Raw genomic sequence first — 19,550 nt, forward strand, 5'->3', positions numbered from 1 at the left:
TCTTAGTCTAGGTAAAAGCTGATCAATTTTGTTTATTTTTTTAAAATTAACTCTTGATTTTTTCTATTGTTTTTCTCTTCTCTATTTTGTTTATTTCTGCTGTGATCTTTATTATTTCCTTCCTTCTGCTAACTTTAGGCTTTGTTTGTTTTCTAATTTGCTGAAATATAAAGTCAAGTTGTTTGAGATTTTTCTTTTTAATGGAGGCATTTATCACTATAAACTTCCCAATTAGTGCTGCTTTTGCTACATTCATAATTTTTGGTATGTTGTATTTTCTTTTTCATTTGTCTTGAGATATTTTCTAATTTCTCTTTTGATTTCTTCCCTGACCCATTAGTTATTCAAGAGTGTGTTGTTTAATTTCCATGTATTTGTGAATTTTTCAGCTTTCCTTCCGTTCTTGATTTCTAGTTTCATTCCATTCTGGTTGGAAAAGATACTTTGTAAAATTTCAATCTCCTTAATTTTTAAAGACTTCTTTATAAATTTCCAGTTTTAAGCTTGGAGTAAGTTAAATTCCCTACTTTATTAAAGTTAGGTGAGAAATTCGGCCATGGGTATGAAAGGTGTTAGGAAAAGATGGCAAATTGAATATAACCATCTACCTTCCCTACGTCTCTACACTGTGTTTAAAATGGAAGGAAAGGAATTTTTTAACAGTAAAAACTAGTAGTAATGGGGAAAAATGTAAAGGAGAAAACACAAATAAAACTCTAAAATTCAGAAAGCAAACAGACCCCTGATGACTTAGCCAACCTAAAAAAAATTTATTAGGAGACTGTAGAAGAAAAAAAATAAAAATAAACTCTATGTACTCCAAAGAATCTCTCTTACACATTCCTGATTTTGTAGTAATTATAACACTTTATTGTGATTATTTTACTTGCCTATCTCTTCTGCTAGACTGAGCCCCATGTCATAGGGAATACGGTTTAATTTTCTTTGTATCCTCAGTGCCTAGTTACTGCTTCCTTCAAACAAAATAGGTGCTCAATATATGTTTATGGGACTAATAAATACATATTCATTTTATTCTGATAAATACTCACATAATTGTTATCTCTCACCCATGTGATGCATCTTGTGAACTATAAATAAGCTGACTACTCTTAGATCATAGAATATACATTATCCAGGGTAGCTCTGAACCCCAATATACATTCTATGGGGTAGCCTTGAAGAAGTTTAGCAAAAGTGTAATTTATGAAGATTGCAATAACACTTTTGGTAAACATCCCCTGACAAAGAGGAAGAAGTCAATAAATTGCTGTTGAACAAAATTTCATTGTTTTGAACAGCAAACGGGAGAAAAGTGAAATGACCAACAATTGAAACAAACAAGAAGTAGGAAAGATTTATAATAAAGCAGGGGGAAGGTATAATATGGCAAAGATCAGTTTATATTACTCAAAACTGTATTCAAACTTTTCCAGGATTTCTTTTTCCAAACAAAAGAATAAGGAGTAGCAGAGATTTTAATACACAAGACATTTCAGGACACTAAAAAAAGGGAGAAGAAAATAGTATTTTGACCAATTTAAGAGGAAAAATGGACTATGCCAAATAAAGTTGTTGAGAAAGATAGTTACTACAATTGGATCTAGAAATTTTTCTTAAAAAATATGAAAACAAATATATGTGTGTATATGCATGGCTGGGACATTGTGTTCTATACCAGAAATTGACACATTGTAACTGATTGTACTTCAATTAGAAAGAAAGAAAAAAAGAATTCTTGATCAGAAAAAATTATTTTCTCTTTTAGAAAATGGCAAGTGAATTTCTGAGAACTGTTAGTCCATGCTAAAGAAAGGTAACATCTTTTTCTCAAAGAACATAAAATTGGTGGACAAAGATTCTATTTACCACAGGACTCTTTTTCAGTTTATTTCTTTGTTTTTGCCTTACTGTTAACAAATAGGCTTTGTTAATTCTCTTATGTCAATCCTATTACTTGTTCAGAGCTATTTCTGTAAGGGTCATCAATATTCAGGGATCTTAAATCTGAGCTTAAACCTGTTCCATTTCAAGAGGAGTTCAGTGGACAACAATTCTTATCCACTGAACACAGTCAAGGACACCAGGCACAGAGAACTAAACTGTGAGTCCACCAGAGTCTTTTTGATAATATAATTTTTTAAATTCTACCTTAGGGGAAAGAATATAATTTCATTGTTTATATATTATTATGTGTTCTTTTTAAAATATTTCAAAGTAACCTTAAGTAATATTTATCTTCTATAAAGACAGTTAAGTACTGCATATCTTTCCATTTTAAAGTGATCTGCACTAGTCATCTAGACTAATGTAAGTTCAGAGTAAACACAATTTTGAGTCTGATGTTCTAGAAAGTTAAAATAAAACCATGAATAGAAGATTAATTTTGAAATGTATAATTCTTCAGTCCTCCCTTTGAATGAAGGGAGAAAAAGAAGTGGTGATTCCTTGCAATTTGTACTGCAGAGTCGACTCTCAAGCTGTGAAAGGCAGTATTATGTTCAGCAGTAAAGTACTCGCAGACCTCAGGGACCAAATACTTAACCAGTTGTGGGTTCTTGGGCTTTTTTCTTGATATTATATTTTTTGTTGCTTTGTTCTTTGTTTTTTTCATCATTTAAGTGGGGATAATAATGTCTGTTTCAGGTTACTTCAAAAATTTAATGAGAGAAATACTTTTAAAAGAAAATACAATACATGGAGTTTTTTGATATTTGTTAAATTAGGTGAAATTTTTCTTTTAATTAGTGTTATTTTTCTTGCATTTTGCTCCTGTGGAGGTGATTATTATTAGTAACTAATCTTACAGTTTGCATCATGAAAATGAATGAAGTAAGGCTTTCCCATTCTTTTGGGAATATTTTATTAACTGCAAAAATACTCTTAACTATAGCATCCATTTTAAACATATATATTTTTTTGATCATTATACATGCTACTTAGAATCACCTAACATTAAAGCTAGAAAAAATTTTAGAGATGACCTAATTCACCATGGTAATTTTTTGCCTAAATATTACATTTATAAACTGGATGTGAATATTATGTTTATAAACTGGATATATTATTGTCAAAATACATATAAATAATTTATGATGTCTATAGTGAAATTCAAACAGTATGTTCTGGAATAGTGTTTTGACAAGATACAATGATATTCAAAACAAGACATCTGCTCTGAATTTCCTGCAAGATTCTGACATTTCTATTTTCTTCAGAACAAGTAAGAGAATATCTGTCTGTAAGAGCAAACCTGGAAAAAAGTTCATGTCTTTTTCATTTATTAGGAGAAACAATTTAGATATAATTTAAAAGCTCCTATATTCCCAGAATCATTTTTACTGATGATACTGGTTGACAAATAGATTGTATTTGTTATATACTCCTGACATACAAATTATTTAAAAGCCTGCCCACATCTCCCACTTGCTCAGTCTAATCTGTTGAAAAATCAAACCTATTTGAGAATGGCAGAAGCTGAAAAAACATTCTATCCGCTCTGCAGTGTCTTACATCAAAGTTTCTATCACAATTCTTCTAGCAACATAGTTATATACTTTAGACACTATGGGGAGAAAAAAAGCAATGACTAAAGTAAGGAGTATTTTCAATAGTATCAATATGTGTGTTTTATATGTAAAAGAAAGAAGATTAACATTGGCTCAGAGCCAACCATTTACTCAGTATTTATTTGTTACAGCCATTTTGAGGATGGTGTGTCCTATATTCCACTCATGTTTCTGGGGATTTATTTTTAAAGAAAACTCTCATTATGATATAAAACTGTAAAAGTTGACCAACCCCCAAATTAACAACCAGAAATGACAACAGAAATCCTGAGTGTTATTACTGTCTCTGCAAAGTCCAACTCCACTAGACAACTGAAATTCAGAAAATATATAATCACTATGACATAAATGCTAAAAGGAAATTCAAACAGAAAATCACTTATGATTTGTAAATTCAGAGGTAGAGAAGTAATTCATTGGAAAACAAGTTTATCATGTTCAAATTAAATCATCACCTCTCATTTTCTAAAGGTATGTGTGCACACACATACCTTTAGAAAATCTTTTTACTATTGTTTTTAAGGCAATTTCACGTACATTTTATTAGCCCATATTTCATGACTCCAAATTAATATCCTTTTCAGATTTCACATTCTTAACTGCCTGTGGCAAGCCGACCTTACTAGAAGTAAATCAAAGTATTATAGTAAAGGACCTTAGTCGGTAACGAGATAGGAGAATACAAAACAGCTTTGAGGTAAATGTACATCGTGTGTGACTGTGTACATACACACAGCGCATGCACACACACACATACACATATATGGGCAGGGGAGATAACTAGGCAGAAGCAATGCATATACATATTGATTCTAAAATAAAATTTGTATTAGTTTGACTATGTTATTAATTTCAAATACTTGATTTTAGTATCTAAAGTTTTTAGTTATTTACAAATTATCATTTTATGCAATAGCTATTAAGTCCCTACAACTAAATACTATACATTTTACATAATACAGTTTACATCATTTAGTTCTTACATAGCCTTTTGAGGTAGATACTTTCACTACTCCAATTTTATAGAAAAGAAAACTAAAACACAGAGAATTTTAGTGATTTGCTCAAGGTCACAAAGTTGATAATTGGCAGAGCTAGATTTGAACCCAAGTGTTTATGTATTGTTAATCATTATGCTATCCTGTCACTTGGAAGCATTGCAATGTATGGTTCTTCCCCATAAGAAGCTAATTCTTCATTGGGTATAAGACATATATAAATAAATCAATTAGAGAGCAGTTCAAGAAATGAACTGATATATTATGAGGCATAAAATCCCCTCTATATTGATACTAAACCTAAGACAACATCACTCTTACTTAAAATCTCTAGTTCTCAAAGTCAATAAATAAAATAGTGAGGTGGGGTAGAGAAAGAGGAAATTATGGCTTAGGTGAAATCATCAGCATTACCTTTATGATTTGAGAGATAGTGAGGTCTCCACAAGCCCAGGAATGACTCCCATGATCTGACATGGTGCTGTCAGACCTATCTGATGTGAAATTCCCACCACTAACCACATTTTTTAATGAGAAAGAAAAAACAGAACTGTTTTCTACAGGAGTCCAGTATGACATTGAGGAAGACAGTCATGGCAGGGGTTAAAACACCTGACGTTAATATATTAGTACTGGTGAGAACATTAGCCTGGCTTAGTTAATCGGATTAGCTCACAGTCACCTTGGAAAACACAGGAGAGCAGAGATCTAAGATGTATGGTTAGAGGTGGAAAAAAGTAGAACATGAAGTCCTGCAAGGGTAAAAAAGCACAGTGTGATACTCTTCTGGAGCAGAGATCAAGACACAGAATCTAAATTTCTATCAAAAGTGAAGGTGAAGCAGAATTTCTGTAGATTTTCCTATCTAGCAGTTTTGCTTGGTTTCAGCCCTCTAATAACACAGTATGTTCCAAGTATGCCTTAAAGAGAATTTGCTATATTTCCACTTCAGTTAAGTTACAGAATTATTTTAATCAAGCACTTCAGTACTTTACTCTAGTCAGTTATTTACCTCCCGTGGCTAAGCATGTTCAGACACAATAATATCATTTTTAGTACAGCACCTTCTCTGAAACAGCTTTTATTCCATGTGTTTCCAAAAGGAAATATATGCATTTATGTATAAGAGAGAGGAAAGATTATTTGTTTTAAATTGCATAACAAGAAACTTACTTGACAATTTCACTTTGAAGCTACTTTAATACTCTGTTTTTCATGTTTTTTACGTCCCTGGAAAGATGTCACATACGTCATAGGTAGGTCATTTTAATGTTCGGTTGTTTAACCTGTTTACTCTGTACTTAGGGAAACCAGTATCAGAATACAGCATCTGAAGCCTTTAATTACAATTTTAAAAAGGAAAGAAACCACATTTACCTGAACCTCAGCCCTACGAAATAGAATGGAATACTTCTACTGAGCCTTTTCCCCCCTTGGCATTTATGGCTTTTATTTCTCAACAGAAGACAATAGTTATTGAAATGCTTAAAACAATTTTCCCCTTTGTGTGGAAAATACTGATACACAGTGTATTCTTAGATGTACTACCAGTTACTTGATCTGACCTAGACCAAGGTGAACCCATAACATTCTTACCAAAGTCTATGTAACATTCTTCTGATTTAATTTTTTAATACAATACTCTAGATTCTATTGCAATTAGTACAGAAGAGCAATAATTTCCTGAGGACATCAGAACAACCAAGGAAATAACTGGCATTTGCATTATTTGATGTGTAGGGGTAGGATCTTTTGTGGCATCCCAGGAATATGGGTCTAGAAGCAGGGAAAGAAATAATAAAGAATCCCCCAAACGGACAACCTAATCCTAGGTATGCCTCATTTCCCTACCTGCAATTCTTAAATGATTAATGGAGAACCCCAAGAAATCTAGAGGCCCCCAAAGGTCTTAGAAAGTCAGAGGAAAAGGCAGGCTGTTCAGATCCAGAGCACAGAAATAGTGGCCAGTACCTACATAATTTAGACAATTTTTTTTTACAAAAGTAATAGCCAGGTGCTATGCACTGAACTGTGTCCCCCAAAATTCATATATTGATGACCTAACCCCAGATGTGATAGTATTTTGAAACAGTAATTAATAAAGAAATAATGAATGGTTAAATGAGGTTAATTTAATGGTAGGGCCTAACCCTACCATTAGTGTCCTTACAAGAAGGGATACCAGAGCGCCCTCTCCCTTTACCAGATAAGGACACAACAAGGAGGTGGCTGCCTGCAAGCCAGGAAGAGAGGCTTCACCAGAACCAAACCTGCCAGACCTTGATCAGGGACTTCAAGCCTACAGAACTGTGGGAAAATAAATTTCTGTTGTTTAAGCCTCAAAGTCTATAATATTTTGTTATGGGAGCCCAAGCAGACTAAGTTACCAGCAAACTCTATTTATATGTGATTTCTGCCAAATAGAAAAGCGGAATAAAGTTCGAAAGATTGAAGTGTTAGTTTCCAAAGATATACCACATATTGAGAAGATTTTTATATAAGACTTGGGCTACCTAAAAACAGGATTAAGAAACAAATAGGCTTAATTTTAGAAACTGATCTTAAAGATTGCTGAAGCCATAGAATTGTTACTTCAATTACATTAAAAAATTCAAATATAACTCTTTGGACTATGAGAATGAAATATCTCAATTTCCTGCACAAATTTCCACACAAAGATCAGTGTTACGTTTCCATAATTTTCCTACACAAGCAAAAGTAGCTCTATAAAGAGCATATCCTGGATTTATTTTGATACATAATTGATGTATGTTATCTACTGCTTTATAAGTGATCCAGAGACATGGGATTGATAATGAATTCTCAATCAATATGTATGACTGTCAAGAATCAAAATCAGGCAAAGCCATTTTGTCTTTTGTATTAATTTTCAAGTCATTATCAGTCATTTAGAATTAATTCAGATAACTCAAAATAAAGATTCTTCTATTATATTCACTATAGACAAATATGTTTTAATCCAAAACTGAGAAATGTATCATTCAAATAAGTACTATCTCAAAGGATTAGGACACGATGACTTATTGATCTGTTATTTTCCATATTCTCATCTTGGTTTTAATACTTATACAAAAAACTTCTTTGGTTTGTTAATTAATTCATTCATTAAGCATATTATTGAAAAGATAATGGCATAGTGCAAAAAAAAATAAGGATTCTAGAGATTCAAAAGACAGACAAAGCTGAATTTGAACTTTAGCTCTATCTACTCTATACTATCTCCGTGAGCTTTGGTGAGTCACTGAATCTCCCAGAGCCTGAGAATTCACATCTGAAAAATGAGGATAATGGTTTTGTGAGAATTTTAAATAGTGTATATAATGTACCTAGCACATAGGTTCTTTAAAAAATTGCTGCTGTCGTTTATGGAGTATTCACAATATGTGAAACAATTATAAGAAGTAAGACAATGACAAGTAAAAACCAGTCTCTGTCCCAGAAGAATTTACAGTAGTGAAGTAAAGTAAGTCCTGTAAATTGTTGTGGATGCTAGGAGAGAAGTCAGTCTAAGGTACACTGGTAAGATGATCCTGCTGTTTGAAAGTCTACCAATAAACTGTAACAGTTAGTACTGAAAGCAAAGCTCTTCTTCAAGAACACCAAGAATCTAAAAGTCATTTCTAAACTAGATATTCTGATTAGATTAAGTCAACAAATATGAAATGATTAACAAATGTCATCATCACAGTATCATGTGAACAAGGATAATGATGATAATGAAATATTTTTAGGGTGGATTTGGGGTTTTCAGAGAGTTTTTAAATCAATTATTTAAGGACTTTACTCACTTCCTTTCTATTCTAGATCATCACTATTATGTGCAAAACAAGAACTAAAAGAAAAATGTTTAAAATTGTCTCATTTCATTTTTTAGTAATTACTAAACCATGGTTGGGAGGTGTTACAGTTTTGAGGACTAAGTCTGAAAAATCTTATCCCAGATAAGCCATTATTTTAAATTCCTATTAAAATCTTAAACTAAGAGGAAAATAAATTCTAACTTGGTAGAATTATAATTTTAAACTGTATTTCTCACCAAAATTAACTTTACTTTCACTTTTGAAGAATTTGGTAGTACCCATTCAAATGAGTGATATTTTGTCAAAGGTTATCCAAACAATTTTTACTTAACACAGATTTCATTCATTGCAACAGTATTATAATTTTCTAAAATCAAAAAGGAACAACATCACAGATTTTTATAATATAGCAAATGGAGCATACAGTAACTCTTGAGCCACAGTAAATCTCGGGGAAAGTAGCAGATTTTTTTGTCTTTTTGTCTTACTTTATCACCACTTTTCAGTAACACACAATGTGTTTACTATCACTCAAAGTCTTATAATAATCCTATTGTTATTTTAAATCCTTTAACCAAAAGCAGACTTGTAATTTTTTAACCCCTAGTAGTACTACTGCAAACCAAATGTTGGTCATATCTTTGAATGACTGTTACATTGTATATCAAAACATAAAGTATATTTTTTATTTTATTTTATAGACTCATATATAGCACTTACTGTGTGTAAGGATCTAAGCACCTTCCAAATACTAACTGGATTCATTTTAGGATACTAAAGCAAATTCTGAAGACGATAAATTATTTGAGATAATCAGAAAACCCCAGAGTAAGCTGATGACAGGTGGTACTAACAGTTGGATAGCTCAAATATCTCACTAGCTAATTATACTAGATTTGTGTCTTCTTCTACAGTGTCTTCAAGCAGTGCAAGCAAATATACATCATATTTCAAATTTTTCTTCCAATTTCTGCCTTTGTTCACTGGTTCCCCTAATATATATAAACAGTAGTAAATTTCATCTATCTTTGTACTCTAATTCAAATGGAGGCAGTAGGTAAGAATGGATTCTGTCTTTTACTACATAGGCAACCCAACTGACTTAACTCTTAGTATTTGTGAGTACCATACTATAAGAGTTTTGTTCTTAATGTAATTCAGAGCCCTGGGAAATGCCTGGCCCATAGCCTATTAACATATATAATCCAGTCAATGAATCAAGTTTTTCCCAAGTAACTGAATTATCTTTACAATAAAGAAATTCTATGAAATTGAAAAAAGTCTTTTTGAAAAAAGAAATTTCTTTTTTTCTCCACTAGATTTCAACTAGGTTGCCAAGAAGCAAGCTATTCTATCTCTTCAACATTTGAAATAAAATTATTTTCAGATTTTTTTTAAGCCTTAAATACATTTGTGAACAGTAGCTACCCCAAATTTTCTATTTTTCCTTTTTTAATTGAAATATAGTCAGTTTACAATGTTGCATCAATTTCTGATGTACAATATAATGATTCAGCCATACATATACGTACATACATTCATTTTCATATTCTTTTTCATTATAGGTTACTACAAGATATTGAATATAGTTTTCTGTGCTACACAGAAGAAACTTGTTATTTATCTATTTTATGTACAGTAGTTAGTATCTGCAACTTTCGAACTCCCAGTCTACTCTTTCAAAATAAAAGAGACTGGCTTGAGTCTCTACTTTTCTGAGGACTAAATAGTTATTGAAGTTATCAAATAGTTTCCATTACTTTGTTCTGTAGTGGTCTTTTGAAACAAATTAATAATATTCATTTTTCTTAGATGAAAAAATTATTTTTAAATAATTGCAGTAAGTAATTAAGTAGATTCTTTTGTCCAACAACATCTACTTATTTCAATTTTCTCTTACTCCCATTTTTTTTGATTCTTTTTCATTATTAAATCCATTCAAATTTAACATTCTTTATTACATTTATAGTCACATGGAATGGATTGGCATTCACTTGACAGCCTTTTCTTAAAAGCCTTTTCTTGTTCAACTGGGTAAAATTAAATTGGCAAAGACCTTTGACCTCCAGTGATTCCGGGTAGGAATTGTAGCAAGGAAAACAAGATTAAGACGCCAGTCCAAATGTTAGGGGCAGAAGTCAAAGAAAGAAAAGAAAAAAAAGAATCAAGACAAAAAGAGTTCTGGTTTACCATTCTGTGCCTTAGGAAAGTACCAAACAGACCAAGCTCAGAACACATCAATAAAACACTAAGATAATGCTGTACACTGGAAACTAACATTGTAAATCAACTATACTTCAATAAAAGGCTTTTTAAATAAAATAAAATTTAAAAATTAAAAATTAAGATGTGATCAAAGCATAAGCTGGATGATATCACTGCTTAAAACTGACTCTGAGAGAAAGAGGCAAAGGGAAAAGTGTAGAAGAAGGAAAGAGAGTAAAAAGATAGTATGTCTACTGTTAGCATATCCTCCTTGACTTGAGAATTATAAGAAAATCACAACTATATGGACCCTCTTAGGGAATGTGTTAGTAAGCATAATAGAATTTTCCAGATAATGGAAAGGTTATTAAAATAGGCAAATAAGTTGGATTTGAATGTGAACCAAGGATAAATACAGTCTACACGAGCTCATCAAGGAGTTTCCTATGAATAAAATTCCATGTGCTTTTGGTAGATTTTGTGACATATTTTAGCTTCTCAAAATTCTACAGGCATAGTTACTGATTGTTTTCATTTGCTTGGTGGGTAACATGACCAAAACTTGCTTTGTGGTATAGAGAGAAGTAATAGTGCTAGGTTTGGAATAGCACTGTTTCTTAGATCATAATTCTTTAATGCCAATTCAAAAAATGGATTTGTCAAACCATATTGAGAAAAATGATAGAGTATGTTAACCGTCAAAATAGTAAAATGCTTTAAAATTTAGCTCTAAAATGAAAGGTAGGTTCAGATCCTTGCTTAGGCAAGTAAAAAGTAAACTTTTTGTCCTTCAGCTTCCTCAGCTGTAAAATAGCATTAACAATTGTCCCTGTTACATATGGTGCGAGAATTAAATGACTTTTGACACATGAAATGATTGGAACAATGCCTGGCACGTAGTAAGTGTTCATAGTAAGTACGTAATTATTATTCATTAAAACAGTTTTATTATATAAAATGATCAGAATACAATTTCATGAAATTTGGTAACAAACAGCAATAAAAAATAAAATCAGTAATAAATAATGTTCACTAAGTACACAGACCTAAACTGAAGCCTTTTAAGTAAAAAAAAAAAAAAAGAGAGACAAACTATAAATTACATAAAGTTCTTAGGTCCAAATATCTTTAATGACACAAATATTAAATTAATATCCTTTTACAAAGTAGACAGGAAACTAAACATTATATCACTTAGAGATAACTCTTAACCTACATGGAACCTGACAGTAGAATACATAACATATATTTCTCCTAGAATTCATCTGTCATCATTACTTTGTTTTTCCTTTAGATTACATCAAATCTGAATTCCTAAAATGGAAGAAGCCAAAAGCCAAAGTTTGGAGGAAGACTTTGAAGGGCAGGCCACACACACAGGTAAGCAAAGCTAGAAGAAAAGATGATTATTAAATTTAAATTAAATCTGAAGCTCTCCAGTGTTCGTATTGCCACAATTCAGTATGAAATTTAAGTAATACCTTTCAGTGGCTTGATGGAATCACCAAAAAAAAAAATTTGACTGGCTAAATTAATGTGAAATTAAATACTCTTAAAATAGTTTTATTTAGGCTACAATGAGCTATCACCTTACACCGGTCAGAACAGCCATCATCAAAAAGCCTACAAATAATAAATACTAGAGAGGATGAGGAGAAAAGAGAATCCTCCTACACTGTTGGTAGCAATGTAAATTGGTATAGCCATGGAGAACAGTCTAGAGGTCCCTTAAAAAACTAAAAATAGAGTTGCCATATGATCCAGGAATTGCACTCCTGGGCATATATCTGGAAAAGACAAAAATTCTAGTTCAAAAAGATATATGCACCCCAGTGTTCACAGCAGCACTATTTACAATAGCCAAGACATGGCAACTACCTAAATGTCTATTGACAGATTAATGGATAAAGAAGATGTGGTATATATACACAATGGAACATTATTCAGCCTTAAAAAAAGAATGAAATAAATGCCATTTGCAGCAGCATGAATGGTTCTTGAGATTATCATGCTAAGTGAAGTAAGTCAGAAAGAAAAAGACGAATGTCATATGACATGACTTACATGTGGAATTTTAAAAAATGGTACATATGAACTTATTTACAAAACAGACATTGAAAACAAACTTATGGTTACTAAAGGGGAAGGGGGAGAGAGATAAATCAGAAGTTTGGGATTAAAAGAGATACACTATATGAAACAGATAAACAACAAGGACCTACTGTATGGCACAGGGAACGATATTCAATATCTTGTAATAGCATATAATGGTAAAGAATCTGGAAAAAATATATATGTATATGTATAACTGAATCACTTTGCTCTACCTCTGAAACTAATACATTGTAAATCAACTATTAAAAAAAAAAAAACCAACTGATCATCGTTGGTCTGAGAGATGAAACCTACTGCACCCTCACCCCTATATCACTTTGCCTCCCCTGCTGGAAGGATCACACTCAGCATCTATGAGGCAAGTCAGATTTTCTTTTTTCTTAAGTCACTCTATTTGAAAGCAGGGAGTCACTTTAAATACACAACAATTGATCTTGTTAATAAAGATTTTAAAATCCTAAAGACTATGGTAAATCAAAACTGGAAAAAATACAGTGATAAAAAATATAGCATTCTGTGTTTCCTAAAAAAAAGTTTTACTCAGATGCCAAAGAATGAGAAAAACACCAATTATTGAGAATTCTTTGTTGCCCAACTATCATAAAACTTCTCTACCTACACTATAATTAAGCCATTTTCCACTCTCCTAATCTCCCTCACTATGGATTTTCTTTGTCATTGTAAATAATAGTAGACCAAAAGATAAATAAATAGAGTTTTTAATCATTTTTTTAATATAAAAAATATAGAAAATAATTAAAAATCTTTAAATAAAATGGATTTTAATATTCTTCCAGAAAACCTAAGATTTCAATTCATCCAGAGCCTGTTTTCTTAATCTATTAAACTGTGTGTGGCTGTCCATATGCTATTACTAAATAAAGTTTAAAAGTCAAATATCATAGCTTAAATTTTAAAATTCAGGTTTCTTTTAACTCTACTTAATCTCATTTGAGTAATACTTTCTTCTCTCTTTTAATAATACGAATTGGAGCCTTTAAAGTTAACCAGAATTTTGAATGAATTCAATGAGTACTAAACAAAAGGCATGAAAAGTAGTTTCATAATGGCAGTATGAAGAATACCTTTTAAGCGTGACAAAACCAAGAAACCATAGAAGAAGATTAATAAATTCAGCTACAGAAATGAAGGAAGGAAGAAGGAAAAGGAGAGGAAGGAATGGAGGGAAGGAAGGGAATGTCTGCAGCCTGGTAAAAGTCACAAAGAGAAGAATCCAAAAAACAACAAATTGGGAGAGAACATTAACAAAGGGTTAATTTCCTAATATATATTAAAAGCTCCTACAAATCAATTAAAAAAATCAACAACCAAATGGGGAAATTGGCAAAACACAGGACTATTTAGAAAAAGAATTTTAATGGCACTGGGAATAGTCAGAACTATAGTAAGATACATTTTTTCCCACAGTTTGTAAAAGTGAAAAAGTTTAATATCACACTTTGGAAAAAGGCATACTCATAAATTATTGGTAGGAGTGTAAACTTGTACAATCTCTTTAAAGATAGGTTAGCAATATTAAAATTAGAAACATATATGGCAAGCAATTTTACAACCTATAATATATGTAGACCTAACCTATATGTAGACCTGCACAGACAGAAAAAACGTATGTGCCACATTCTTCACTCAGAATCATATGTCATAGAAAAAATGCAGAAGCAACCATGTACATCTATAAGACACTGCTTAAGTAAACTGATATTTACACACTGGAATACAAGTCCCTATTTTTTAGAAAAAGGAAGAACCTCTTTATGTATGTATGTAAAAAAAATCTTTGAGATATATTATGAAGTAAAAAAAGCAAGGTGAAAAAAAGTGTGCAAAATATACTACCATTTGTAAAAACAAACAGGAGAAAAAAAGATTGCCTTTTCTAAACACATAAACGCATGCTATACACATGCATATTTTGTATATGCAGAAAACATCTGGAAAACAGAGACTACACAAGTAAAAAACACTGATTGCCTGAAAATCATTAAATAAATAAATCTATATTAAAATTGTATATTACAAAACAAAAAATTATCAGGAAACATGTGGGAGAGAGAATACATCCACACATATACAATACTAAAAGTATGGATGTGGCTAAGCTTTAGTGAAGAATATTTAAAACTGCATATATTCAAGAATCTAGACGTTCTTCCAAGCACTGTTATTATTTATCAGGGCAAATGAACATCAGAGTTCCGGCTGGGTTATTCTTTATTTAATTAATTTTCTAAAATCTGTATATCTCATAGTTTCTATATTTCTAAAAGATCCTTACAATCTTAGAAGGAATTGAATGGTTATGTAATAATTTTCTTAAACCATTTTAGTTTTGTTAATTGCGGTCAGGCCTCCCTCTTACTGGTTGTCTCCTAAGTGCTATTGTTATTATTGTTTTCTGGATCTTGGTAACATTTCAATTTGTTTACCCCAAACCCTAGTTTCCTTTGTTAATAGTGTGGTGCCAATTTTAGTTTACTGCTGAAGCTTCTTTCTTATTTAATAAAAGTACTAATTTCTTAAAATTCTAGTTTCCTCTCTACAGTAATTTTTGATATCTTTACCTTCAAATTTTGCCAATAGTTCAAAGTGCATAATTTGTATTTTCATAAACACAGATGTTAAAATTCTTAGCCAAAACCCATTTAACAAGATTAATGTGGGAGAAGATTTTTACCAGCAAGGAAGTCAGAAATTTCTAGCCCGAATGAGATATTTTTCCTGACACAGAAGGTGGCAAGTCTATTTCCATGGTTATACTTATACAAATATCAATTATGTACATAATTATTTGGAAAAAAAGGAAAACAATTTGTCTTAATTTTATTCCAGGGCCCAAAGGAGTAATAAATGATTGGAGGAAGTTTAAATTAGAGAGTGAAGATAGTGATTCATTCCCACCTAGCAAGAAAGAGATTCTCAGACAAATGTCTTCTCCTCAAAGTAGAGATGACAAAGACTCAAAAGAAAGATTCAGCAGAAAGGTAAGATAAGAAGAAATCAATAATAACCTACAATGTGTTTTTAGTCTGAATGACTCTATGGAATCACTTTAGAAATATTATAAAATACTTATCTATTTCAAGAGTATTTACTACAGTATTGTTTGTATTAGCAAAAAATAAATAAGTTTAAAAAACAAACTTTAGTAAATGTTTACGAAGTCATCCTATAATTTAAGAAATACGTGACAACTGTTAAAAAGAATGAGATACAAGTGAGTACATGAGTTGACCTGAGGTACTTTCACAACATGAGAGGGCAAGTTACAGAGAATTTTATATATGATCAATTCTCTACAGCAATGGAAAACAAACAACAAAAGGTATTTAGAAAAGTATGGGAAGACACTCACCAAATTGACAATATTGATTAATTGGAAGGGTGAGACTGGTTGAGAGTTCTCAACTTCCTCTTTCCAAGGAGGAGGAAGAAGGTAAGCAGAATAAGACACATTTTTTTTAATATCCGTAATTTTTTTTAAAGCAGCATTTTTAAAATTCTCACTTATTTCTTATTATATAATGTGTATGTCATCCATACACAGAGCAATACATGAGAAGTTGATCTCTAAAATTTTGATAGGGATTATCTCAGAGAATCTGAGTGGTGAAATTTCAGTATTTATTACTTCCTTTAGCGTTTAGTTCATTTTTGAGTCTTTATAATTGGCATGTATTATTTATATGAAAGGAACAACAATATTAATATTAATAGAAGAAATCATAAAGTGATTTTCATTGTGGAGAAAAATCACTCTAGTGGTTTATTTATCTCCAAACCAGTGTGTATGAATTATTATATATTGATTCTCAACAGAGTCTGTGAATCAGAAATATTCTTGGTTCCAGGTTTCTGGTCATTGTAAAAATCTTCAAGTATAACATCTTGTTTTCAGATTTTGGTTCCTTCACTAGGTCACTATGTGATGTGAAAGAAATAATTAAATTTTCCCATCTGAGGAACTGTAACAACACCTCCTCCACTTGTTTTAAAGAGATGTAAAGAGAAAAAAATGAGAAAGTGTTTTGAAACATGTAAAATGCTATACAAATGTGAGACATTATAATGGTTAAAGATGGTGTACTAAGGTTAGGCTTTAGAAATGTATCTGAGTGCCTGAATATCTATTTGCCTGAAGATATGAATGGAACAGATTCTCATAAGAATGCTCAAATGCATGTGTAAATCAGTATTTGTGTGGCTCCGTCTGTAAAATTAACAGAACTATGGTAGCAACTAAAAAATTACACAAAACATATAACAATGTCTAGGGTTAAAACAGATTAAGTTGGAATGATAATTCTAAAGCAGAAAAAAACAATATGATATGAAAAAGAATGAGGACATTGGAAAAACCACCATAGGAGGCAGAAACAAGAGAATGAAGTAATGAATGTGCCAGATACTTCAACTTAATCTCCGTATCGTCTGTAAAAAACCTACCTCACAGGTTTGTTGTGAGGATTAAGAAAAATTATCTATGTAAAATACCTAAGACATAGTAGATTTTCCACAAATTTGGGAGTCATCCAACCTCCATGGTTCTGGGCTGCTCCACATCTCTTAATTACATTATGACCCATCATCACTCCTTTATATCACTCGTGTGTGTGTGTGTGTGTGTGTGTGTGTGTGAAGGGAAAGTGTGTTTAACATTCTACTAAGTAATAATGATATAGCTATTAAGAAAGGCTCTGCAGGTAATTTAATATTCCAGCTGCAGTGAGAAGTAGCTGTCTTAGGAGATGGAAACTAGGTCTTTTCTCATTTTAGCCTAAAACAGTGCATACGAATCACCTGAAGGACTTGTTTAAACATGGCTCACTCAGCCTCACCCTGAAGATTCTAATTCAGTAAATTGGGGTGGTGCTCCCAGATTTGCATTTCCCAGAACTTCTCAGGTGATGGTGATGCTGCTGCTGGTCTCTTGGCTAAGATGAACTCCAAAAAGTACTAAAAGTTGCCTTGCTTAAACTCCATTCTACATATTCCAAAAATCATCAGCATATGGTAAGCTATAATATTGTTAACAACTTTCATGGAGGAGACACTAATGCCCAAAGGCATTTGTTGGGGACACATTTAACTGCATGTGCAGGCACTTGTGCACATGTGTGTGTATATATTTTTATGGAAGTCACTCCAGAGTAGAACTTGCTGGGCTTTTTTCCACCCAAAGTGGCACATTTCTGACTGAGAGCATGACCATCTCTTAGCTCAACTATATTCAGCAATACTTACACATGCATCAAATCATGAAATAATTACTGAACCCCCATTACATGCCAGACACTAAGGCAGATATTGAAGAGCGATTGAATGAGACAAATAAAATCCCTGCCACCATACAGCACAAAAGTGAGAAGAAAAACTAATCTTATACAATTAAACTAATAAATATAATACCATACCAGGTAGTATTTATTGCTACAAAGAAAAATAAGCCAGCATAAGGTATAGAAAGTATGAGGCTGGGACTCTTAGAGAAATCAAAGAAGGTGACATTTGAATACATGATGTGAAGGAGAAGGCCACATCAGGATCAGGAGCAGGGCTGGGGGGACAGCAAATGCAAACTCTTTAAGTTGAGAATAGGATGTATGAGGAATATAAATTTCTGACTGAATGATCTCTCTTATTTCTTTCATCTATTCCCAGATGAGCATTCAAGAATATGAACTCGTTCACCGAGACAAAGAAGATGAAAACTGCCTTCGTAAATATCGTAGACAGTGTATGCAGGATATGCACCAGAAGCTGAGTTTTGGTCCTAGATATGGGTTTGTGTACGAGCTGGAATCTGGGGAGCAATTCCTGGAAACCATTGAAAAGGAGCAGAAAATCACCACAATCGTTGTTCACATTTATGAAGACGGTATTAAGGGCTGTGACGCTCTAAACAGTAGCTTAACATGCCTTGCAGCCGAATATCCTATGGTCAAATTTTGTAAAATAAAAGCTTCTAATACAGGTGCTGGGGACCGCTTTTCCTCAGATGTGCTCCCCACACTGCTCGTCTACAAAGGTGGGGAACTCCTAAGCAATTTTATTAGTGTTACTGAACAGTTTGCTGAAGAATTTTTTACTGGGGATGTGGAGTCTTTCCTAAATGAATATGGATTATTACCTGAAAGAGAGGTGCATGTCCTAGAGCAGACCAACATGGAAGAAGATATGGAATAAAGATTCACTATGTCAATATCTCCAATTTCTCCTTTAAGCAGTGAACATTGATTTTGGTAGTATTTATATTCCTCTAGAGAACACTAGGTATAGCCATGGATGTTCTAATTTGGGGAAAAAAACAAGATTTACACTAAAATTACATGATTAGCATTTATTAGTATTAGTTACTCAAATTGATAAAGTGCTTTACTACAAAACATTGTAGTCTTCAGCAACATGTTCTAGACAAAGAGGATGTGGATAATATTGTGATGGTTTTCAAAAATCCCTTTCAAGTTATATGTTGGCTTTTTTCCTCCTTGTTTTTTCCTTGGTATTATTATTGGGATTTTCAAATTACATTGTTAATTATAATTTTGCTTGTGTAATAAGAATAAAATCTCATAAGGAAATACACCTTTTATCTGAAGTCTATTCTTTCTCAAATATTACATTATCAAGGTCCTAAAACATTACATAGCCCAAATTACAAAAAAATTATTATTCAGTAAGATATCTTATGCTCCAACCACACTAATACACAAGAAACATAGAAACCTTGTGCCACATTAAAATTGTAAAACAAAAAAAAAGTATGTTAAAAATTCAGTTTCAGGGTTTCAAAAGCTAACTTTATCTAGAAAAAAAGGCAGAGT

The 19,550-nt window shown here is 32.1% G+C and overlaps 1 protein-coding gene across 1 annotated transcript; it reads left to right on the top strand.

The window, feature by feature from the left end:
* Positions 1-2,042: 2,042 nt before the first annotated feature.
* Positions 2,043-19,327, top strand: PDC (phosducin). Its single transcript, XM_006198779.3, has 4 exons — positions 2,043-2,104; positions 11,888-11,973; positions 15,559-15,710; positions 18,388-19,327. Exons 2-4 carry the CDS (start codon positions 11,913-11,915, stop codon positions 18,910-18,912), a joined length of 738 nt encoding a protein of 245 aa, XP_006198841.1. The 5' UTR covers positions 2,043-2,104; positions 11,888-11,912; the 3' UTR covers positions 18,913-19,327.
* The last annotated feature ends 223 nt before the right edge of the window (positions 19,328-19,550 follow it).

The sequence above is a fragment of the Vicugna pacos genome, chromosome 23 (assembly GCF_048564905.1).
Source record: "Vicugna pacos chromosome 23, VicPac4, whole genome shotgun sequence".
Classification (NCBI taxonomy): Eukaryota; Metazoa; Chordata; class Mammalia; order Artiodactyla; family Camelidae; genus Vicugna; species Vicugna pacos.